A 24,364-nucleotide genomic window follows, 5' to 3' on the forward strand; every position below is an offset into this window, starting at 1 on the left:
CCACTGAATCCAAATAAAGACAATGCCCAGTGTGGACGTGGTGAATGACAGCTGGTTTACACAGAGAGCAGTCTTATGTTCCTGAGATGTATGTACCAGGTCTTAGTCCTGTCTCTAATGGGTCCTCATATTTTATTTTAGTTCATGGTTAATTTAAAGTGTATGTAAGTATACACACAAGACTAGACTGACGTCTAGCGCATAGTTTTGGTTTTGCAATATTGGGGGCTGAGCCCAGAACTCAAGTGGTACCGATATATCATGAAGGCAAAACAGCCACACACATAAACACACAAAAAGAATTAAGAGCAGCATCACTGCCCTGCCCCCACCACCACCCAAAAAGAGGGGACTCGGCTGAGACTCCCATTGAGAGACCTGCCAAATTGCAGGGATGGCCTGGGTTAGCAAAAACAAGCAGCTGGAAAGACAGGATGAGCAGAGGTAGAGAAGGAAAGCTAAAACATGGGAACTGTCAGGAGCTAGCTGCAAAGAGCACGAGCCAATTGTGTGGAAGCCCCTGGAGGTAGGTCTTCTACATACAGGACTAAGCTGGCTGTGATGGAACGCACCTTTAATCCCAGCATTTGAGAGGCTGAGGCAGGTGCATCTGAGTTCAGAGTCGGGCCTGGTCAACATGGCAAGTTTCAGGCCAGCCAGGGCTGTTATAGCAAAACTCTGATCTAAAAGAACCAACGACAAATACGTAAATAAATCAATAGGTAGGTAGGTAGGTAGGTAGGTAGGTAGGTAGGTAGGTAGGTAGACAGACAGACAGACAGACAGACAGACAGATAGATAGATAGATAGATAGATAGATAATAGATGATAGATAGATGGATAGGTAGGTAGTTAGAGATAGACTGATAGACAGAGAGACAGACAGACAGACAGACAGACAGAGCGAGCAAGAATAGATAGGCTGGAGCGATGGCTCAGTAGTTCAGAGCACTTGCTGCTCTTTCAGAGGATCCAGCTTTGGGTCCCAGGACCCACATGGTGGCTCACTCCAACACCTTGGGCATCGCATGCATATAGTACACATACATACATGCAGACAGACATTCATGTTCATGTATGTTTTAAACATATAAACACATATACCTTCATTCACATCAGAGCGAGCTATAATTAATGTAAGTCTCCTTCCACCACACGGCCCCCCAGTTCACGCCATCCAGGTGTTGTTCTCCTTTTCAATATAGAGATGCGGGTAGGTCTGGAAGGCAACAGAGGCAGAGACTACACAAATGACATCAGTGAGAACCAGCATTCTTAGAGCCTCAGCCTCCCAGAAACTATGCCCCAGTGGTTCCTGGGATAGGAAGTGCAAGGAAACTATCACTGGGAGAGCTGGAGCCCAGCTTGGGCTCGGGAGTCTGCCCCACACAAATCCCTGGACCAGGAGGCCTGAACACGGCAGGCTAGGCAACCCTACTTCCTGCAGAAATGCAAGGTCCAGCCCTCCCTCCACCCCCACCCCTCCCCACGCCCCCGAATTCTTGCAGTAGGCTGCTGAGGCTGCTTCTAACCAGGCACCACAAAGGAGTTAAGAGTTGAGTTCACTTTGTTTTTTATTTGTCTTTATTTACAGCAAAGTACATAGGGTGTGGTCATTTCATAGCACTAACAAAGGTAGGGCAGTAAAAAGCAAAGGGGAAGAGGCAGCATCTTCTAGGGAAAAGAACAGCCTAGGTCTCTAGCCACTCAACCTAGCTCCTGAGGCAGGCCTGGGTGGGAACTCACTGCCTGAGAGAAACAGGAAGCCGCTGAAACACGTCACCTGTGCCTGGCACCGTGAGAACAGAGCAGGCCCAGAGCCGAATCTTAAAGACTTGCGTACGCCAGACGCATTCAATTGTGCCTTTCCCAACCTGCTCTCTTCCTTGTTCTGACAGAAAGCATACAGCAATTGCCTGGAGGAAAGAATAAACCTCACGGGAGACACAGGCGGCCAGCTGGTCCTTCCCAGAAAGCATGGGTCTGCATGTACCAGGGATTGACCCTAGCCTCACGAAAATCAGCCCATTCTTTGGAGATTCTTGGACACAAACATGGGTGGGTTCCAAGGGCAGTGAAAAACATTTCCCTGCAAGAGACTGCATTCCTCTGCAACTGCGGGACTTCGAGGTCAAGGTCGATCAGTCTCGCTACTCAGGGGCACACCTGACCCAGTAGCCTCCCAAGAGGCTCACCCTGGATAGAGCAAACTGGAGCCAACTTCCCCCATGATCTCTGAGTAGCCACCAACATAAATATTAGTTCTGAGGCAGGTGACTTGGCCACTCCCCTCTCCCCCAAAGCCTGAACCTGCCCCACTCCCTTCCCCAGGGCCTACTCGACCCAGGCCAGATCAGATTCCTATCAGCCTCCAGGTACCCAAAGAGAAGTCAGAGGGGTTGCATCAGCATGATGAGGTATAAGTCTGGACCTTCCTGTGAGGCAAGGCTCAGAACTTTTGTTTCCTAAACACCCAAGCCAAAGACGATAGATGTGAGTGGGGCGGGAGAAGCAAGCACCATTGGGTGGCTCTGAAGCCGAAGGATTTGTGCACCTGTGATCGATGTGCAGACCTGCCCAGCTCAGCTTCCTTCCTCTAAGAACAGCTAAAACGTCCCCAGGTGACAAATGCCATGGTTTCCAGATCCATTTACCTCCAACTCTCCAAAGGAAATTGCAGATCCAAAACCTCACGACTCAGACCACAATGTTTCCTATAGAAAGTTCGAAATGCACAACTGACCACAAACTGGGCAGCCCGAGAACAGTACAACCTCCATTCCTTCCCTGTACCCAGCAAATACCGCTTCTCGCTGAACTGGTAACCACTTCCCAAGGAGGTAGGGGTAGGGTGGTCCTACGGCTGTGTCCAAGCTACAAGTGGGCTGCTCAGAGGTTTTGGAGGCTTGGTCCCAACACCATAGGTAGATGAGGGACCAGCTAAGTAAAGGCTCAGAGATGAGAAGAATCCATTTTCCACGGCAGTGGGATAGACAGCCAAGGCACTAAGTGGTTTGGCACCTGGAAGCTTCAAGTAAAGTTGAGAGTGCTACCCACTGAGCGGCCGAGGCTCTCCTACACAAGGCTTCCCATGAGCACGTGCAACACTACAGCAAGGCCAGGGTCCTTGTTCTTGGGATCTGAGGCCGGGTCCTAACCTACCTTTTTATCTCAGAATTGCACAAAGTTGATGTGATAAAGACTGCTCCCCGGATACTCTAGATGTATCTGCCTTGGTGAGTGGGCGCCTAACCGCAGGCGCCTGAGCTGAGGGCTCCCTGCTGCAAAGGCTGCCGTCGTGAACTTGCTGCAGGGCCTGCACCGCGGCCTTCTGATGCCTCAGAAAAGCGGCAAAGCTCTACCGAGGACTAAGTCAATGACACTTAAATAGAAAAACGCAATTGAAGGCAAATTTGAATCCTGATTGGGGGACTAGACGGTGCGAGGGAACCTCGGTGTGGTTGTGAAGCTAACGGAATGAGCCTCGGTGGGCTCCGAGTGCCACCCAGACATGAGGCTCTAAGTTGAGGGACTAAGCGTGTGGCTCATGACAATCCACGGTTCTTCTGCAGCTAGGCACAGACTAAGGCCTCTACCTCACACCTCTGCCTTCTTGCTTGGTCCCTCCAGCTGCCTTCTCAGCATGACATCATCAATTTCCTCTGGGCAGGCGTTCCCACCAAGAAGGAGTGCTCAGAAAAGCTGAAAATCTCTACCTTGGACGTCTTCAATCTAAAACCCCAGCTTGGGTACCTGTGATTTAAATACCCTTCCTCGGTGTCTTCTAAGAAGACTTCTCTCCTCCTGGCCCCTTCCTGCTAGGCAGTCACCTCATTAACATGGTGACGGTGTAGTTCAGGAAATCATCCTGATGTTCTGCTCTTCAGAGAGTCTGGTGGGAGGCATTGGCTGCCACCTCACAGTAAAGCCCCAGCTCAGAGGGGACAAAAGCTATTGCCAGCTCCATGGGTGGAACTGTCAGTGGTCAATACCAGATGTCGTTAACCAAAGGTGACTGCAAGGAGCCACTCCTTGTCCAGTAATGTGTCCAGGCCAATTCACCAGCTACGTCCCTAGGAGGTATGGTCCTTAAACTGTCCAGGCGACAGAGTCCTCTCCCAGCCCCTTCCCTCTTTTTCACACAGGATGAGACCCTATCAAATCTGGAAACTGGAGACAGCTCTGGCGTCTTGGGAAACAGAGACAGCACAGGAGGGAAGGAGTCATGGAGGTACCCAGGCAGCCAGAGCCAGAGTGAGGCAAGAAAGAACGCAGACAGATTGATCTTCCTCAGTGGGCCTCTTCCCTGAGATTGAGTTGAGATCACACTTAATTCCAACTCAAAAAAAAAAAAAAAAAAAAAGATAAAAGTATCTCCCTCGGCTCCAGTTTCAAGGAGGTGGCATCTGACAGGGGAGCCCTTGAGGGTTGAGTCCCATCCCCACTGAGGCCCAGGGTGCTGAGAACAAAGGACATCAACCAATCAACCACCCAACTCCCATGGCTCCCGAGCGAGGCCAGAGCACAGAACTCTTGCGCGGGGCTCCAGGCCCAACCCACGCACAGGTTCCTACAGAACACTTACGGCAAACAGCTCTACAGTGTTTGTACATTTACACAAAAATAGATCCTTTCTTTTTATATATATGTATGTATGTGTGTATTTATAACTGGTTACACGTTGGATTCATAATTAGGCATCACCAGTACTAGTTGGCACAGTTTGTCACTTAAGCTCAGGGTCAAGTTCGGTCAAGATTTGCTGTTCCAAAGTACAAAAGGGCAGAAAGGAAAATCAAGGCATTTCATCTCCGTGGTGTTTTCTTAAATACAGTAATTTCAGAGGAGGCATATGTACAGGTGACCAAAGCCTCTCGACCCCTCCTGCGTCTTGGAGCTGGGGGCTGGGGTATGGAGTCAGGGCACGGGGGGTCAATGTGGCCGGCTGCTGGACTCTGACGCCTGCCTCTTGCGGGAAGGGGTATAGCCGTTGAGATAGCCGTTCGTCTGCCGCTTGGAGAGCCCGCCGTTCAGGATGTCCTGTATATGCTGCACGATGAGGTTGATGGCCACTGTGGGGCAGAGACCAGCAGCGTTAGGCAGTGTTAGAGGGCAGGGGAAGGCAAGGGCTGGGAGGACAGTCTGGGGCACGCAAGAAGCAGACGCAGAGATTTCCAGGAGAGTGGCCCTGACCCTCCACCAAAGCAAGTCACCTGACCTTCTCCAGAGCCTCCAGCAAAATATTCTAAAAAGATAGGGAGTGATCTCCAGTGAATGGACAGCGACTAGGAATCGGTCAGAATTCCCGCCAGATGAAGCAAGCAACCCCAAAATTGTGTAGACACGATTGGAGGTGGTTTGTTTTCTGTTTTTGTTGTTGTTTATGTAGGATAGGGGACTAGGGTTAGAGACAGGGTTTTTCTGAGTAGCTTGGCTGTCCTAAAACTCTGTAGACGCGGGCTGGCTTCAAACTCCTGCATGTGTCTTGTGAGTGCTGGTATTAAAGGCACGCGCCCCTGCTGCCACCCGGCTGGAGATGGTCTTTAACAGCACCAGTTTACTAAGGATCCGCAAATGTATGACCCAAAACTGCAACAATATCAATAGTAACAGAAGGCTCTTCTTCCCTCAGCCAACTGACCACTGCTAACAGCACCAACAAGGGTAAGAGGGTGTGTGTGTGTGTGTGTGTGTGTGTGTGTGTGTGTGTGTGTGAGAGAGAGAGAGAGAGAGAGAGAGAGAGAGAGAGACTGACTGACAGTGGGGTATATATTTAGTGTATAGGAAGGTCAGAGGAAGACGTCAGGTGTGTCCTTCTCTATCACCCTCTACCTTATTCCCTTCAAACAGTCTCTCACTAAACTGGGGCCACAAGTTAGGCTGGCAGACAACATGCCCCAGCAACTGTGCTGTTTCCAGTCCAGACAGCATATACTAGGGTTACAGGCACAGACCCAGCCATGCCCAGGATTCTGGGACTTGGTGTGTTTTAGTTGACAAAGGTGGTCTTGAATACCAGGTGGCCACGTTTCATTACTCAGGTGGTAGCTGAAGGGAGTCTGCGGCCCCTTCTGTTAGATTCCCTGAGTATGTGTGTCTACACACATCTGTTCCCAAGACTAAAGGACCCTGTGCAGTCATCACAATTGTGTCCCTATAAGAGCGGTGTGAGCAGGTTACTGGGCACACGGGAGGACACCCCACTGGTACTCACCGAGATTGTCTGCACCTCTAGGAATGATCACATCAGCATATTTCTTTGTCTGTGGAAAGAGATATTTACATCATATTAACCAGGGCGTTCAGGGACATGCCTGAGTCCCTCTCCAAGGGCACGTGGGAAGGACTAGCTAGCCCTGGCAGAAGCCTGAGGCTTTGATTACAATGCTGGGGAAGGAGAGGTTTAAGGAAGTACATTCATGGCTGAAATGTGAGTGAAAGGGAGAAAGGACATGTCAAATATCTCCAGCACTAGGAATAGCATTAATTAGAAAAACCCAAACTTAACGGGCTCGATATAGCTCAATGGTAGAGCTTTTGCCTAGTATGAGTAAGACACTAGATTCCACACAGACACAGACACACACAGACACACAGACACACAGACACACACACACACACACACACACACACACACACACAAACACCCTGCATTCACAAAACAAAGCAACAATAGCTGTATTTAAAGGGGATCCATTTACCTTGGGTTTTTAGGTAACCTGAGAGGTGACACGATTCACACCTAACCCTCAGATAAAGCCAGGGAAGGGAACACCCTGCTGGTGGCCAGCTTCACTTCTCTTTATCATTACAATATTTTATAAAGAACATTTTAAAAAGTGAAACCATGCTCCTTCTGTGTTGTATATTTTGTTTACTGAGATTCCATGAGCCATATTGGCAGTAAGTGCGTCCTAAAACATGCCCCTGGCTTTTCACACAGGCCATGAGCACCCATCCTCCCACCCACCCCCCACCCCCCACCCCACCCTCCGTATGCCTGAATACCCTCATTCCTGGCAACTGCTGGCCTATGTCAGCCTCAGACCTCAGACCTTTCTCGGGCCCCAGCTGTGGGAAATGAACTGGTCTTCCATGAGCAAAGAGCAGTTGGACCATGGGAACGAGCACAGACATCCCAGAAAACACTTGGGCAGAATTCAGCCGGCCTATAGCTGAGCTAAACGGCAGAACAGTGTCGGTGGTTGGGGTGGTTGGATCCCAATGGTGAAATGCTTTAGGGTTTTCAGTAAGTCCAAAAAAAAAAAAAAAAAAGTGGGAAGGTTCTCAGGTAAAGAGATGAGAAGACTTTCACAGCCCCCCAGCCCTGCGAGCCCTTTTCCCAGAACCTGATCTTATAACCTAACCTTCAGGCTGAAGCTTACTCTGGTTTACTCAGAAAGTCCAGCAGTCCTGACTTAAAACAAAACCAGGCCTGGTGTAAGGTGAAGGCCTAACTGACTTAAAGCAGATGTACTGAGGAGAAAAAGCAGAAGGCATTAATTAGCATGAGAGGATAAACCCACTTACTCTGAAGACTGTCCCCCAGCACCACCCTTCCCAAAAGATCTTCCCAAAAGAACTGGTCTAAGCTCCAACTTCTCCCTGCTGTGCCAGGATAGGACCCAGCATACAACTGGCAGCTAATGACCATCTGTATCTCAGTTCCAGGGGATCCCATGCCCTCCTCTGAGCACTCCATGCATGTGGTGCACAGACATAAACAGGCAAAAACACCCATACACATAAAATCATAATAAATAACCCTTAAAGGAGCTGAAATCGAAGAGAAGGACTCACTGGCAAGCAGAACTCCTCGAAGGCAGGTTTCACGAATGTAATGTACTGAGATAAAATCTGCTCAAGGTCCCTCCCTCTTTCACTGATGTCCCTCAAAACTGTAAGAGAAGAAAAAAAAAATCAAGAAAGTGGTTCATGAGGGAGCACACTGGGGCTTTGGATCCTTCACCTAGGACAGATCAACGACAGATTTAGTAAAAACAAGTTACATTAAGTCTTACTACCATCAAATTCTACTACAGAATTCTCTAACATAAAAGGCTGCCTGACCAAGACTAGCGGCTTTCTTGTTTCAAGCAAACAGAATTTCTACAGGAACCAGAAAAGAGCAGGGCATCCCCGAGCTGTGACAACAGGGAGCAGGTGGAATGGCTTTAGAATGCTCACCAGTGTTCAAGTCCACAGCAACCCCTGTTGTGGGATCAGCTCGTCACCACCGCCACCCGCCACTCCCCACCCCTCCCACCCCCTGCCACCACCAAACTCTCTTGAGTGTGAAGACCGGTAGTTGGGAAGCCCTTAATGCTCACCTCAGGCCCAGAAGTTTGCAAATAGAAATGTCCCCAGTGAGAGAGGCACATTACAGGCAACAGTAAACTGGTTGGAAGGAAGCCCAGACGGACCCAAATTCACCACCTTCTATATCTATGCTCTCCCCTCAGTTCCTCTGGACTGGGACCTGCAACAAACACTTTTTAAAACCTAGTTTTAAGGGCCAGACCATCTTGATCTTGGTTCTGCCATTGTGCTGACTTCCCCCAAGCCTCAGTTTCCCTTAGCGATGTGAGCTAGGAAGGAGAGTCTGTCAACCAGCACAGCCCTCTGCACAGCCCTCTGCACAGCCCTCTGCACAGCCCTCTGCACAGCCCTCTGCACAGCCCGCCACTTTAGAGCTGATTATTAACCTGTATTCCCAGGGGTTACCAGATCAGAGCCAGGCCGCCAAGTAGTTATGTATGTGCACACATGCATGCACACATGTGTACATGATCACACCCACACATGTATGGACACACCCACACAGACCTGCTGCTGCCTGCAGACCAGATCTGGTAACTTCATCTTCTAAGAGAAGCCAGTAGGTCATACATACAGTCAGCTCCAGGGGACAGGGAGGTCATACAGCATGGCTCTATTTAATGAGTAAGGATCTGGAGGAACGTGTCCTAGATGTGAGTCCTGTCCCCAGAGACTCCTGCTCTTGTGACCTTAAAATAAGTGACTTAAACACTTTTGAGTGCTTGTTTCCTTAAACAGAAAGTAGACAGGGAGCATCTTACTTATAACTGGCGGGGAGGGAGGAATCCATATAGCCTAGGCTGGTCTTGATGTGTAGCAGAGGATGACCCTCAATTAACTCGCACACCCACCTAAACACTGGGGTCCCGGGTGTGGGCCACTGTGCTCAGTTTTTATGCGGTTCTGGGGAAAGAAGCCAGGCTTTTGTGCACGCTAGGCAAGCAGTCTACAGCTCTGATAAAGCTGTTAGTTAAGATGGCAGGAAGGTAGAGAAAATCTCCAGCATGGCCGCTGGCACACAGTAGGTTCAATGAGCTTACCCTCCTGTGACAACTGCAGTACTCAATAATCAGTAATCAACCTGGAGGGGGCTCCTCACCATAAGACCAGTCAGTGAGGGGAGTGGGGGTGCACAGGAACCCTGCAGAGCCCTGGACAAGTGAGACAACGTCCAGGAGAGGCCAGTAGGACACAAACACATATGGTGGATATTTAAAAGGGACAGGCAGAAAAGAAGACTCACAAAGAAACAGCTCCCAGATATTTAAGGACATGCAATAACAGAAAAGGCACTGTCACCCAACTCCCTAAGAGCCTTCAAGGAAGTTGTCGCCTTAAACAGACAAGGATGGCTCCATGACCAAGGGCGTGCCAGGGCCAGCCAGCACACTGTATTTGAAATGCCCTGCTCCTTGGGCACTGCCAAGAAACAGAGCCAGACCAAGGGCTGAGTCAGAACAAGACCTTGGCTAAACCGGAAACTCCAGAAAACCAACACTCCCACACCACCCTACTGCAGCCCAGCCTGAGCCCCACACTTGTGCTGGAACAAAGTAATGTGCAGGAAGCTACACGTTTGCCAGCTCTGTGTCTAGCCTGGAAGGGCCTGGAGGTGCTCTTTCAGCTCTAAATGCCCATGTCTGGCTTTTCTGCCCTAGTACTTAGGAGCCACCAGAAGGAAGGGGCAGAGAGTAAGGGGATCCTGCACCTCCACGGCACCCCCTCCTCCCTTGTCCTAGTTGGACACCTAGCATACAGAGAGCCTAGGTTATCAACGGGTGTAAGCAGGGCACTCAACTCTCTCAGAACGCTCTCCAGTCCTGTATGCTACCGTTAAATACTCACTGTCCCCTGGCCCTGCAGCTCTCTGCGCCCCAAGTATATGCCAATCGTGCTGTGTCGCACCTGGAAAGCAATGTAAGAAAACTCCTCAAATCCGCCAGGAAGGGCCTGGCAGAGGGGGAGTTGTAAAGACACATCAGAAACGAGGAGACAGCAAGAGGCAAACAGTCACTGGCCAAAGAGAATCCCACAGAGAGCTGGGTACACAGGCCTTCAAATCTCAACCCCTGGAGGCAGAGGCAGGCAGATCTCCCAGATTCCTCATCACTTCAAGGACTTCCCACATTCATAAAGACATTCTCCCCATCCTGGGCCACGAAAGGGAAAGAGAATAATGTTTTGGTCAACCTGGACCATGATGACCTGATTTTAGTCAGAAGCCAAGACTATTTCCAAAGACTTTACAACTACTCCAAATCTGGTTCTAATTTCCTAGAAGTTTAGTCTCCTTTGAGATCTCTCTAGGATTGAGTACCACCTGCTAGACTAGTGAGCCAGTTAGTCAAACTCTCCCGAGGCCCAACTAGACTGCAGAGAGGGCACCATCCCCTTCCTCTCAGAAGTCTGACCTCACAGGCAGCAACTATCAACTCCTCCACCTCTGGGCGCTCTCCCTGTATCATCTCTAACCCGTCTTTGGAGGACTAATCCCCAGATGACTGCGTGATAGAAAAAAATAAGGTTCAAACACAGTTTGCCCAAGGCCCCACGTGTGATAGGTAATGAAGCCTGAGGCTTGGCGCATTTCACCTGGCTTTGAATTTATTTTATTTTTTTAATATACCATGTTGCCTCTTTAGCTTGGCAACCATAAGGCGAGGGAAAGAGCTGCGCTTGTAGGTAAGGTGACAAGCCAGGTCACTGGATCAGATGCCCTGAGGTAGGGAGGGTCCATAAAGTAACAGGAGACCAGGTATCCCTAGAGCCACCACCATGACTAGCTGGAAGAGGGACCTGCCTGCTGGCACTAAGGTCTCCTACCAGTCTCCCCCCCATCAAATAGGGGTACTTTTGTTGCTCCCGTTTAAGAGTTCGTGTGGCTCCACGTGAGCCTGCATCCCATCACTCCTTAGCAGGGAAATCCCTCAGACTAGTTTCTCTGGGTTCTACTGCTCCCACTGACAGCTCTGGCTGAACACTATATGTATTATCAACCCACTTAACGAGAATGTCCAATAACTCACATGTCTACCTACCTGCCTAACTCACATATCAGGGTCTAAACTGGCCTTGAACTACCTAAGGGTGACCTTTAATTGCTGACCCTCCTTCCTCTGCCTCCCCAGATGCATGGGGTTCACATGGTGCTGAGGATAGAACTCAGACCTAATAGATGCTGGGTAAGTGCTCTATCCACCGTGCCGGGCTACATCCCTAACCCAAGCTACTTCCGATCTATTTCCTAGTACACTCCATCCACACGCTATTCTCAGAGCAGGCCACTGTGTGTCTATATAGGTAAGGAGCATTTCCCCTAATTACCGACACCGCACCTCATCCCTATGACCTAACCCTCCTCCTCCCCTTCCTCCTCATCCTCCTCCTGAAAACCCTCCCAGTGGAATCGAGTGGAGCTCAGTATCCTGAGGAGCTCAGCTCCTCACCCAGTTCTGTGGTTTCTGAGAATGCACAGACAACACAAACACAGGTCCACCTCAGGAAGGCCCGCTAGAGAATATGATCCAGGGCTGGCTGGGGGGGGGGGGGGGGGGTGTATAAAGAAGCAGATGGTGGGAAAAGGCTCTGGGCACTGCAGGCACAGGGGGTCCTGTCCCCAGACACCCCAAACTTAGTAACTTCCAAGACCAAGGTATCTTTTGTTGATGCCTTATGGGGAAAAAAAAGCCATAAGCAAACATTTAAGCTAGACGATTCCCAGTGAAGCTAGACTTACTTCGTGACTGAACAAGCCTTTCTTTATCTAAACAGTATAGTGACTAATCCCTTCCTAATATCACCAAACACTGGGTAGCAGGATATCCTGGGGCTGAGCTGATATAACTGGGCTGGGTCACAGGGCCACACAGCTGCATCAGGAGAGGTCCAGGCTTCACTTCAGATCCAGGGAAGGCTCATGCCTCTCCTGGGTTCCCATCTATCTGCTCCCACAGTGGCCACCAAGCAGGCCAACTGAAGCTTACAGAACGCACCTCTGCGAGACAGACGGGTATCTGCATCGGTGTCCACGAAAAGCTTCATCTGGAACAGGTCTCGGACCTCCTGGGAATAGAAGGCTAGGATCCCTTCAAAGAGCACCACATCTGCGGGGTAGATGGTGACTGTCTCCTCTTTCCTGCAAAGACAGAGAGCAGTGATAGGACAGAATGTCTGGAGAGTGACAGCAAGATTGGAGCATCTACTGGGCTGTGATTCTGGGTTCTCGCCCACTACAGACCTGCAATAGGAGAGGGGCTTGGCTCCTAGCCCTAGAGGCTTCAGGCCACCACCATGCAGACAAGGTCTTAAGAAGGCTAGCTCAGGCTGAAGAGATGGCTCAGTGGTTAAGAGCACTGACTGCTCTTCCAGAGGTTCTGAGTTCAAATCCCAGCAACCACTGGTGGCTCACAACCATCTGTAACGGGATGTGACACCCTCTTCTGGTGTGCCTGATGACAGCTACAGTGTACTCATGGGTAGATATCCCCAAACTTATCCTCAGATTAGGGCAAAGAGAGTGAGCTCAAATTCTAATTACGCTCTAGATGGATGCCCACAGGAGGGGCTTCAATAGAGATGGTCTGTCTTGATCTAGATATCTAGGTGCTGTCTGCAGTGTGGGGAATAGCTTCGGGGTATGGTTTGTTCCTGATGGCGTCAACCTCCCCACCCCCAACTCCGGAACTGCAGGTATAGCCTGAGAGCAGAGGTGCTGTTTTGCTCCTTCCCTGTTCTGCCTCTGGTCCTGCTCATGATAACCTCTTCAAAGAGCAAAGATTCAAAGACGCACAACACAACAAACACGCGCCCAAAGTTCAGACCCATCCTTCTGAGAGAAAGGAAAAGGCCCAACTACTCTACGAAACATCCTCATAAAAGATGCGGAAGGAGCCAGGGTGCACACCTGGGATGCTCTAAGCCACAGCAGCTGACAAACTCTGGCCAGCCCGGCTCACTCACCGTGAGTGGGAGACGAAGTCATACACAGGGATCTGAACTGTTTTTCCTTCGGTGATTTCTTTGAGTGTTTTGAAGATCAGTTCGTTGTCAAAGGCATCTGAAGGAAATCAAATTATTAATTAACACAGCTCTGGGTTTTAAACTGACCTGTCCTAAAATCAGAGCAAACGTCACACCCTAAAGCCAATGTCCGCCGCCCGTGGTAAAATATAAACACTCCCCAGATCTTAAAACAGGGTGTGTGAATGAGTTCTGGGAAACTGATCTGTAGTTTGTCTTCTGCTGACATCCTATACGTGGTGTTAACATGGCCCCTCCCATCTCTCCTCAAAGGTCAGCTGGGCGCCCTGGGTTTGGCTCATGCTATGTGGAAAGTGTGCTGTGACTAGGAAGAACCATGAGTCCACGCCAAGCAGGGCTGACTCCCAACAACGAGAACCCAGACGATCTGAAGGAGCAATGTGCTGATGTAGGCTAGCAGTAAAGCTCATATAGGAGTCCACACCAAGACACCACATTTCCCTTCTTGCTGGTCACCAAGCAGAACACACGGGGCAGGGTAGGGGTTGAGGGGTGGGTGGAGGTGGTACAGGCTGCACATCATCAGATGCAGATGCACATCATCAGATGCAGGTGCACATCAGATGCAGGTGCACATCATCAGATGCAGGTGCACATCATCAGATGCAGGTGCACATCATCAGATGCAGGTGCACATCATCAGATGCAGGTGCACATCATCAGATGCAGGTGCACATCAGATGCAGGTGCACATCAGATGCAGGTGCACATCATCAGATGCAGGTGCACATCATCAGATGCAGGTGCACATCAGATGCAGGTGCACATCAGATGCAGGTACACATCAGATGCAGGTGCACATCAGATGCAGGTGCACATCAGATGCAGGTGCACATCAGATGCAGGTGCACATCAGATGCAGGTGCACATCATCAGATGCAGGTGCGCATTGCACATCAGATGCAGGTGCACATCAGAAGGCAAAAGGAACGGTTGTGTGTTTGCGCCTGGGGCTGACCCATCTCTACCCAAGCTTACATGGTTGACCTTCATTCGATTCAATCAGCTTTCTGCAAAGTATTCCAAAACCCATTCCTTCCTCTAGGCATATGATAACCCTGCAAGGTGGACCCCTATGGTGTGGCCAGGAGATACAGATAGGTGGCAAAAGCTAAGCCTCATGAACACAGCCACCACCCGATCCACCTTCAACACACACATCTCTCAACTCGCAACTCACCCGGGTGATCGAAGTTGAATTGGCCCTTCAGGGCTTTGGCCTTCTGCTCTGAAGTGAGGACTCGGTAGAAGCTATCCTGGCTCAGGATGACCACCTGCTTCTGGTGGTAATCCACCTCATTCTGCCCCAGAAGCTGGACGATCTTAGCACACACGGAAGACTGTGAGGAGAGAAGACGACAGCCGGGAATAAGAGAAGGTGGGGAGGAGTGCGCTGGGGCAAAGGAAGTGCACATCTCTAGGCTGGCGCCTCCCTGAAAAGAAGCTGAGGGAAGAAGCCAGCAGCTGTGATAATATACAGCCAATTAAAATGATAAGACAGTGTGGGTGGTTTAGGGCAGCATTTAGAAGCTTAAGAAAAAAAAAAGGGGGTTGGGGATTTTGCTCAGTGGTAGAGTGCTTGCCTAGGAAGCACAAGGCCCTGGGTTCGGTCCCCAGCTCCGAAAAAAAGAACCAAAAAAAAAAAAAAAAACCCAAAACCCTCCAAGACTAGACCTGAAAGGCAGGTCTCAGGACCCCATCGTTCTTTCCTTCTCCTTGGTCCCTGCCAACTCTGAGGGCTCCGGGCTGTAGGGTGTGGAGGCAGCGGCCTACCTCCTCTCTGAAAGCTGGTGAGTGAAAACGGAATGCTAAGTATCCTCCATCTTCATGCAGAAAGCAGAGCTAAGCTACGCTGACAGACCAAAAAGTGACTACGTAAACACAGAGCGCTCAGCCCCTACACAGCTTCATCAGTGCAAGCGAGAGCCAGAGCGAGGGCTATGTGATGTCATCCCAGCCCATCGCCAAATCACATAGCTCTTGTAGGGGCGGAAATGATGGCTCGGTGGCTAACCGGCTTTGCTGCTCCTATGGAGGACACGGGTTCTACCCCAGCACCCAGGACGGGTGGCTCACAATCACCTGTAACCTCCAGGTAAGCCAACAGCTTATAGACACGCAGATGCGTGCAGGTAGATATAAATAGATAATAAAACCTTAAAACACAAAGCGCTCCAGAAGCAGACTGGCAAGATGGCCCGGTGGGTAAGGCACTGGTCACTGAGCCTGTAATCTGGTGGACCCGTGAGACAGAAAGAAAAGTGAACTTGGACAAGCTGCCCTCTGACCTCCATGGACGTATGCACACATGCATACACTAAATGCAAATGTAGTAACAAAATAAAAAAGTGAATGCCTTTGATTCCAGGGGAGGCAGACCAGTCCCTGAGTTTGAGGCCACCCTGGTTTACAGAGCCAGGAAAGCTCCAGAAGCAACAGCCTGACAACTCAGAACTGACATTTCAGTCAAGTGCACACCGGGCTCAGTTTTGTTCTTGAACCTGTTTTACAAACTTTGCCGCCTGATTTTTAACAGCAAAACACACATACCAAAGCATAAAGTTACAACTTTTATAAAAGTTGTTTGGTTTACTGTAGCCTGAGAACAGCAGCCACTCATTGCACTAGTCTGTATCTATCAGCCTGTTCGGCACAGCACGGCACAGCACGGCACGGCAATCATGCAACCCAATAAGGAGTCGGGGAGGAACAATAGTTTACGGCAGTTTATTATTCCAAAGTGATTTCCCCTCTTGTGACACTTACATAGTGGAGATTTGCTCCCTGAGATGCCCCCACCCCCACCCCCACCCCCACCCCCAGCAAGGTAGAGCTTGAATGTCTCTAATTCAAAACTGGAAAACACCCCAGCATGCAAGTCATGGCAAAGGGTTGATGTATTTGTAGACCTGGAATTTCCTTTTCCTAACCAACACCTGATTCCTACAATCAAAGTGGTGAGAACAAATTGTGCTGCCAACCTTTTCTGGGACTCGGGGAAAGAGTCATGTGTACATTAGCTATACATTGTTAGAACAATTGAGTCCAAGTCTAGTAAATCCATCATAATACCACACTGCCGCTACAAGAAACGATTCATTTCCCTTGACCCAGCCACAACCCTGGAAAAAAAAATCTGATTGGCAGCTCTTATGAATAGGCTAAAAGTCCACGGTCGAGTGCAATTCGAGGGCTTCGGTGCTCTTCATAACTCCTGAGAGAGACTGGGACAGGGCTCTTCTGTGAGCCTAACCTTACATGATGGAAACCACTAGTACAGGAGCTCAAGGGACAGTCAATGCTAATGGGGCAGGGTGGGGGTGGGAGGACAGGCACAACACGGTAATGGGGTCAGGACTCCCAATCCAGGGCTGGAAAGCTCACAGGTATCAACACAGCCTGAGGGAGCTCGAGTGCAGCCTAGTTTTGCAAATCATCTTGCTTTTTCTAGACAGGGTTTCTCCATGAAGTCCTGGCTATTCTGGAACTCCTCATAGACCAGGCTGGCCTGGCTCAGAGATCTGAGTGCCTCTGCCCACCAAGTGCAGGTACTAAGGCAAGTGACCACCTGGCACTGCTCCATACAGCGTCACCAGAACAATTAGGCTCTTGTCACTCCCCACACAACTGAAGGCAGGAGGAGAGGGGACTAGAGAGGTGACTCAGAGCTAAGAGTTGCTGCTCTTAAACTGGGTGGTGGTCTGAGGCAAGCCTGCAAGTTCCAGGACAACCAGAACTACACGGAAACCTGGGGGTGGGGGTGGGGGTGCTCGCTCCTCTGGCAGAGAAAAATCCCACATGGTGGTTCAGAACATTTTACTTCCAGGCTATCTGACACTCCTGACCTCTTTCATCTCTTCAGAACTTAAGGGCGTTGGCGTCAACTCCAAGTTCCTCCACAGATTTCTGAGCAGTGTCCGGCCGCACCGCGCTGCATCCTTACCTCACCGTGTTAAATGTCATATATAACTAAAGGCAGGGCCATGACCTGTCTACCAAAAGAAAGTTCCCAGTGCATACACAAAGTCCCAGTTGTTGGGAGCCAGTATCGATAGGCTGAGTGCTCCAGATGTGTAGAACAATGGCTTCCTTTCTCAGAGACACTCTCGCTGGCCTTTGGGAAGCCCCAGAGTGTCGGACAGTCACCAGAACCCTCTGCTGGCAGTTCCTAAAAGGGCAGATGCTGAGCCTGCTGCCCATTCTGGCCTAAGGAAAGGTTTTTTTTTTTTTCCCTCTAAAAATCATCCTTACACAAGAGTCAGCTCTCGAAGCCCAGACACCATCTGGCTATTCTATTTCTAGCAGTCTGTCTTCCTGGACCTAACCCCCTTATCAGGATCCCGGCCAGTGCCAATACTGATGATGAGGGGGTGGAACACTGGGGACTGACTGCTCAGCCTCTGTCATTTGCCCTGCAGCCCCAGGATGTACATGCTGTGGATGGACAAGGCCAGGGATGGAGGGCTCTGAGGGCTCCCACCCTTAGAAGGGCGGAAGGCTGGGGGTTTGTCCCTGCAGCCTCAGAGACACCCTGGGCCAAGGGGCCACTCTGCCCAGCACGCCTCGTTTCCTTCCCCTCAGTTAACACTTGCCCTGAACTCAACTGACCTCATCAGCTGGTGGTGGGAAAAGGCCAAGCATGCCCGGCCATCTGGCCCCTTCGCTCTGGTACTGTAAGTCACACCAATTACTCCAGTCTCTCCCTGTGACTATCATGACCAAGCTCCATTTCAAGGGGGAAAAAAAAACATCATGCCCCCCGAGACATTACATCACTATTTTGGGCTCAGGGTTGTTCCCTGCACACACACAGGCTCTAATTTATAGGCATGAGAACATCAAAACACCCAAAATTTGCTCTGGCCACAACTGAGAACAAAGTTCAAATCTGTTGATTCTAACAGGAGCAAACCAACCACGTGGAGAGGTGTCCCTCAAATGCGTCCCTGGAGTAGCTGGAAGCCACCTATAGGTCTGAGAGCGGGTAGCCCAACCATGCAAGGCTAAGCAGGCAAACTAAGAAGCGCAGCGACTAGGGGCTGGAGAGGTAGCTCAGTGGTTAAGAGCACTGACTATTCTTCCAGAGGTCCTGAGTTCAATTCCCAGCAACCACATGGTGGCTCACAACCATCTGTAATGAGATCTGATGCCTGCTTCTGGTGTGTCTGAAGACAGCTACAATGTACTTACATATAATAAATGAATAAATCTTAAAAAAAAAAAAAAAGAAGCGCAGCGACTGTGCTCAAGGCACAGACACAATCTCAAGAGAAACTCGTTGCAAATGCGCAAGGTTCCCCAATGCCCTGGAGGCCACAGTCCCAGGGACCGGCTGTGGTCAGCTGTCTGTTAGCCCTAGGGACTGGCCATGCTGCAGCGCAGAGGGGCTGGGGATGGGGTCTCAGTTCAGCAGAGGGCCTTCTCTTTAAACCTGGCGCCTGTAAAGCGTACACAGCTCCTTTTTAGTATCAGCCACGATGTAGACTGTGCTCCTCCTGGAGTAAGGACTTAGTTAGTAGAGATGGCAGGTTGTGTGTTCTGAATCTTCCACCCCGAACATTAGCTGGGCACTGACATTTTCTACCCTTCCTTGCACTGCGTCATCATGTAAAAAATTCTGGTCACTTAAATATGTAGAGGTCTTAGGCGAAAGGTTCCAGGAAGCTCCTTAAATAATTAAGCACCCCTTCTTTTTGTTCCTCCTAGTGAAGACTTTGTGGGTGGAGCCTAAACAGCCAGCCTGAAGCAACTTAAAGGTGGACAGTGGCTTAACCAAGTAAGTCCGAGAGTCGGGTAAAAGAGTCAGATAAAAGAGTAAGAGCGCGAGAAGTTCAGAATATGTCCTCCAAAGTCAGGCCGGAAGTGTCTGGAAATTTGACAATATCAGAAGGTGAGGGCACGGAGAGGCAGTCTACTTTCGTTTCTATCGCTGTGATAAAAAAAAAACCTCATATAAATAGGTAGGGAGGTAGACAGATGATAGATGGATCTGCATGTAACCTCCTGTGGACTTTAAAAATCATCTCTAGATAGCCTGATACCTAATGCTATGTATGTAGAAGCTACACAAGCAGCTGTCCTGCTATGGTCTGGACACACTAAGGATAGTGTGATTTACACACACACACACACACACACACACACACACACACACACACACACCTTCCGTCCAAGTTCAGTTGACACAGTTGACAAAAGCTACAGTCATCTGAGAAAAGGAAACCTTTTAAATGCCTCCAAAAAAAGGAGGAAGGAAGGAAGGAAGGAAGGGAGGGAGGGAGGGAGGGAGGGAGGGAGGGAGGGAAGAAGGAAAATAAATGCCTCCCTAAGATTAGGCTATAGACAAGCCTGTAGGGCATTTTCCTGATTACTGATCCCTGGGCCAGTGGTCCTGGGTGCTGTAAGAAAGCAGGCTGAGTAAGCCACAGGAGCAGGCCAGTAAGCAGCACCCCTCCATGGCCGCTGCATCAGCTCCTGCCTCCCAGTTCCTGCTCTGAGCTCCCACTCTGACCGCCTGTGGTGATGAGAATGATATGCAAACGTGAGACAAACACCAAACAACCCTTCCCTCCTCCGAGTGCTTTTGGCCACAGTGTTTCATCACAGCAACAGTAACCCTGGTTATGACACAGAACCTGTGGCTAGGGCCACCTTAACCCTCAAACCAACCCATGACACACACTAGTAGTGAGTGACACTATCCTCTCTTTCCTAACAGGAAACTGAGTCACAGAGAAGCAGAGTAAGTGATTCTGCCTATGACCACACACTGCAAAAGCAGCTGTGCTGGGCTCCAAGCTCAGACGGGCTGAGCCGAGTTGGGTGGGTGTTCAGAACTACTGCACACACTGCCAGACCCGCCACACTTCCGATGGGGTGGAAAGCCCCAGGACTCTTCAAACGGGGGTGCAGTGCCAATGTGTTTAAAGCCAGCATCATTGGTAAGACTCTGCAACCTCTGTTGCAAAGCAAAGCGCGTGCTTGCCGGGCCTCTTGGGAAGTTAATTGTTCTGATGAATACTTCACTACGGTGGAGGGAAAGGTAAGCAAGCCACTTGTGACTGTCGACAATTAGTTCTTTCCGTTAAAAGGTGTCTGAGTACATGCTTAAGGAGGCACAGATTGCTACTCTAGAAAGCAGGTGAGCCCCTCTTGTGTTACAGGGAAAGGAGCAACACAGAAAAGCGGAGCACACCAAGTGCTCCACTCCTGCTGCGAACTGATCAGCCCCATTCCGAAGAAGAACCAGGCTAAGAACGGCAGCACTCCTACCCTCTTATCCAGTCCTGCGTTAGTCATGAGCTAGTCAAGAGAGGGGAAACACGAAAGGCAAACTGCTTAGCGATATACACTGTGGGGCTCTACATCGGAACACACATAGAGAGGTCTAGGGTCGTCCTGTCTGGTCACCAGCTATGCACAGAGGTGAACTCTCACAGGGCAGTGTGCTAGGGCCTGGGCAGTCAGGCTACCCTCACATGAGGTAAGGGTGGTTTTAAACAGTCACTCTGCACAAATGACTTCAGTCATTCTGTATAGAGAGATGAACTCTTTCAGCCTCCGCTTGCTCGCCCTCCACCTGAGTACGGAACCGGTAGGAACCGGTAGCCGTGCACAAATAGGGAAGGGGCCTGCCTGGGCTGCTCCCAGCTTCTGGGACTCTGCTAGATGAAGTCCTTTCTGAAGCTCGTGGCAGAGGGCAGAGATCACACTGGAGGGTCATTAATCCCTCACTTCAGAACACAAGTGGGGCTGGTCCATTTCCTTCCCCCCACAGCTGGGGATTAAGAGACAAACTGGAGTCTACAGAGGGAAGACGCCTGTTACAGAAGTGATGCACTGAGGAATGAGAAGACAGGGACTGCCTCCCCTGTTCACACAGCAACGAATCACTGGTGGAGCAGGGGTAAATGACCAAAGTACAAAATATGCACCAATGAAAATCCACGAAGCCCATCATTCTGGACAACCCATACGGACTTATGAAAGGCAGAGCAGTGTGTCCGTGGATCCTCTGAAGAATCTTCCAGGGTGAAGGGCCACATGGACAAGCAGTTGGTGTACACAGACGTACTGCAAACACTGGAAGCCCAGAGACCTGCCCATGAACATTACTTTCAATTTCTTCTCTTGTGCTGTGGGAATAGCACTGTGTGCCAAGCACCTCCCTCCTCCATCTCTTCTGTTTGGAGTCTTTCTTACTATCTTTGAGAACAACTGACTGTTCGCTCTTCATGACTTCTGAAAAAGACGTGACCTGCTTTCCCGTTGGTTCCCTAGGATGCTCGCCTCCTTACCAATGTTGCTGGATCTGCCATTCATCACTACCTCCAGGTTCCACAAACATCTAGAACTTCACTGTATTTATTATAAAACTAACTCCTGCTTTACAGAGACCGGAAGTTGTTAGGAGCTAGGCGTGAGGGAGGAGGAATAGATGGATAGACGAGACGCTCAGGCAGGCAAGTCCCCCCCCCCCCCCCCACGGAAACAGTGAGCACGTCCAACGCCACTCAGCACACGGCACCGAGAGAGAACCCCGATGTGGACGATCAGTGGTTACGTTGGACCACTAAGGGTTCACAAAGCAATGAGTGTAGCACTCCGATACCAGTGGTACCTGTGGGGGAAGTAAAGGGCAATCTCCTGTAATGTTCCTGCAACTGTGCGCCGGTGAAATGAAAACATGCTCACAGAGAAGCAGGCACACAAATGCTCACAAAGAAGCAGGCACACAAATGCTCACAGAAGCAGGCACACAAATGCTCACAGAAGCAGGCACACAAATGTTCACAAAGAAGCAGGCACACAAATGTTCACAAAGAAGCAGGCACACAAATGTTCACAGAAGCAGGCACACAAATGCTCACAAAGAAGCAGGCACACAAATGTTCACAGAAGCAGGCACACAAATGTTCACAAAGAAGCAGGCGCACAAATGTTCACAAAGAAGCAGGCACACAAATGTTCACACAGAAGCAGGCACACAAATGCTCACAGAAGCAGGCACACAAATGTTCACAAAGAAGCAGGCACACAAATGTTCAGAGAAGCAGGCACACAAATGCTCACAGAGAAGCAGGCACACAAATGTTCACAGAGAAGCAGGCACACAAATGCTCACAGAAGCAGGCACACAAATGCTCACAGAAGCTTTGTTGTGGACTAGAAAAACTCTGGGACAAGAGAATGGGATTTGTGGCCTGTGGAGACCCAACATCCCAGTTGGGCTGTTTCAAATCACGTTGGCTCAGAGTCCATCCCTAGGAAGGTGGGCTCTCCTTAAGCCGTGCAGAAGAGATGGGCCAAATAATTAGTCCTTGGATGAGCAACAGAGGCCAAAAAGCAGGAAAAGGCTTACTGGCCAGTCAATGAGAGACCCTGTCTTGAAAAACAGAGGACACTCAACAATAAAACTGAAGAAATTGTTATTGATGTGATTACATTCACCTTAACATTTAAAAAAAAAGTCCCTCCTCAGCCACAGATTTTCTTTCAGTTCCCTAATCTTTTCTCCATTTCATGTCCTTTCTACTATTTCATCCTTTTTGCCCCAAGGTATCAAAGAGGTCAGAAGAAGACCACAAGAGGGCACCAATTCTGCAGCTCTGGACCCTGAAAACAGGCCAGACCCATGTCTAGTACAGAGACCTGAGAGAGTGGTAAGGAGCTTCCGGTGATTGCTCAAGAGTGCCAGACAGGCCTGCAGCTGTGTGCCCTGGAATCCACCACAGCAGAGAGCCAGGCTCTGCTGCCAGTCCACTGGCCCACAGCTGCACACGCTAGAAAGGCCTAGGCTTTGGGCCTCACTAACGGAGCAGGACCCGTGGCAAACCTGAGAGACAAAGGTCTTCTGCCTAGCTTTTTCCTTAAACACAAGTGCCAGTTCTCACTTCAGGCCAGGTGCTCTGTTGAGGGAAGCTTGATGAAATAATGTCACATATGTAACTAGAGAAGAAAAATTAAAAAACAATAGCGACAACCTCCTACTTCCACCCAGATCTACTGCATGTTTTATCTCACTCCTTCAGGAAAGCTTCCTGAAGTGAGGGCACTGTCAGTCCACCATACAGTGAGAAGCTTAAAGCTCACCTGCATCATTTAGGGGAGAAAAACCAACCTTGGCAGGCACAGCATGCAGCTCGGTAACAACCTAAATAGCAGCTATCTCCTTTCTTGTAAGAAAATTATACCAAAGGCTCAGCCATTCCCTCCCAAAACAAGGCCCAAACTTTGCTTACATTATACAGCCAACGAAAGCCCTGAAAAGCTGAATTATACGACACTTGGAAAACACTGGAGGCAAAACAGGGTAACCTGGGGTTTGGAGCAGCATGGGATATGATTCCCAAAGCAGAGAAAAACAAAGAAAAATCAGGAAGCTGGACTTTATGAGAACTGGAAAAGTTTTGTGCAAAAAGTACTAACCACAGGATAAAAAGGAATCTGTGGGGTGGGAGAAAGTATTTGCATTCACGGTTTGGTTGGTGAGCGGTGTCCTAAATGCATACAGAATTTCTACTACAGTAACCAAAATGCTGGCTATAAAATGGGCAAAGTCAAGACACAAACAGACAAAGGGGGCTCAACACTGATACCCGCTGGAAATGCAAACCAAAACCACAAGGAAACAGCCTTCCACACACGTCAGAATGGCAGTTACTTTCAAGGGAAAGAAGTCAGAAAGACATGGGGGAAGGGGAAGTTTTGTGTAAATGATGGGTATAGAATGCTGTGGTCACTGTGGACAATGGTATGGTAACGCCTAAAAGTATTAACCATAAAATTACCACATGGTATATTTATTCCACATTTGGACAGGTGCCCCCAAAGAACTGAAGGCAGAGGTTAAAATACATGTGCATGGCTTATGTTCACAGTGGCACTGTTCATGCAACCACCATCCCTCAATTCCCAGATAAGCCAAACGTGGACTATATTTACAATGGAATGCAGCCTTGTGATAACTTGTGCTACGCAAAATAAGGTCATCGAAAAGGCAGTT

The 24,364-nt window shown here is 49.7% G+C and overlaps 1 protein-coding gene across 2 annotated transcripts in view; it reads right to left on the minus strand.

Annotated features, from left to right (window-relative positions):
* Positions 1–1,556: 1,556 nt before the first annotated feature.
* Positions 1,557–24,364, minus strand: part of Uck2 (uridine-cytidine kinase 2) — a 57,305-nt gene continuing 34,497 nt past the window's right edge. Inside the window, exons 2-7 of one of the 2 annotated variants that reach the window (XM_039090790.2) lie at positions 14,540–14,699; positions 13,279–13,375; positions 12,312–12,454; positions 7,801–7,898; positions 6,215–6,263; positions 1,557–5,072 (exon numbers count right to left, since the gene is read on the minus strand). In XM_039090790.2, coding sequence (XP_038946718.1) covers positions 4,933–5,072; positions 6,215–6,263; positions 7,801–7,898; positions 12,312–12,454; positions 13,279–13,375; positions 14,540–14,699 — 687 coding nt within the window. In that variant the 3' untranslated portion in view covers positions 1,557–4,932. The remainder of the gene's footprint in view (positions 5,073–6,214; positions 6,264–7,800; positions 7,899–12,311; positions 12,455–13,278; positions 13,376–14,539; positions 14,700–24,364) is intronic. The other variant, NM_001415746.1, reaches the window with a different exon arrangement.

Source organism: Rattus norvegicus, chromosome 13 (genome assembly GCF_036323735.1).
Source record: "Rattus norvegicus strain BN/NHsdMcwi chromosome 13, GRCr8, whole genome shotgun sequence".
Lineage (NCBI taxonomy): Eukaryota > Metazoa > Chordata > Mammalia > Rodentia > Muridae > Rattus > Rattus norvegicus.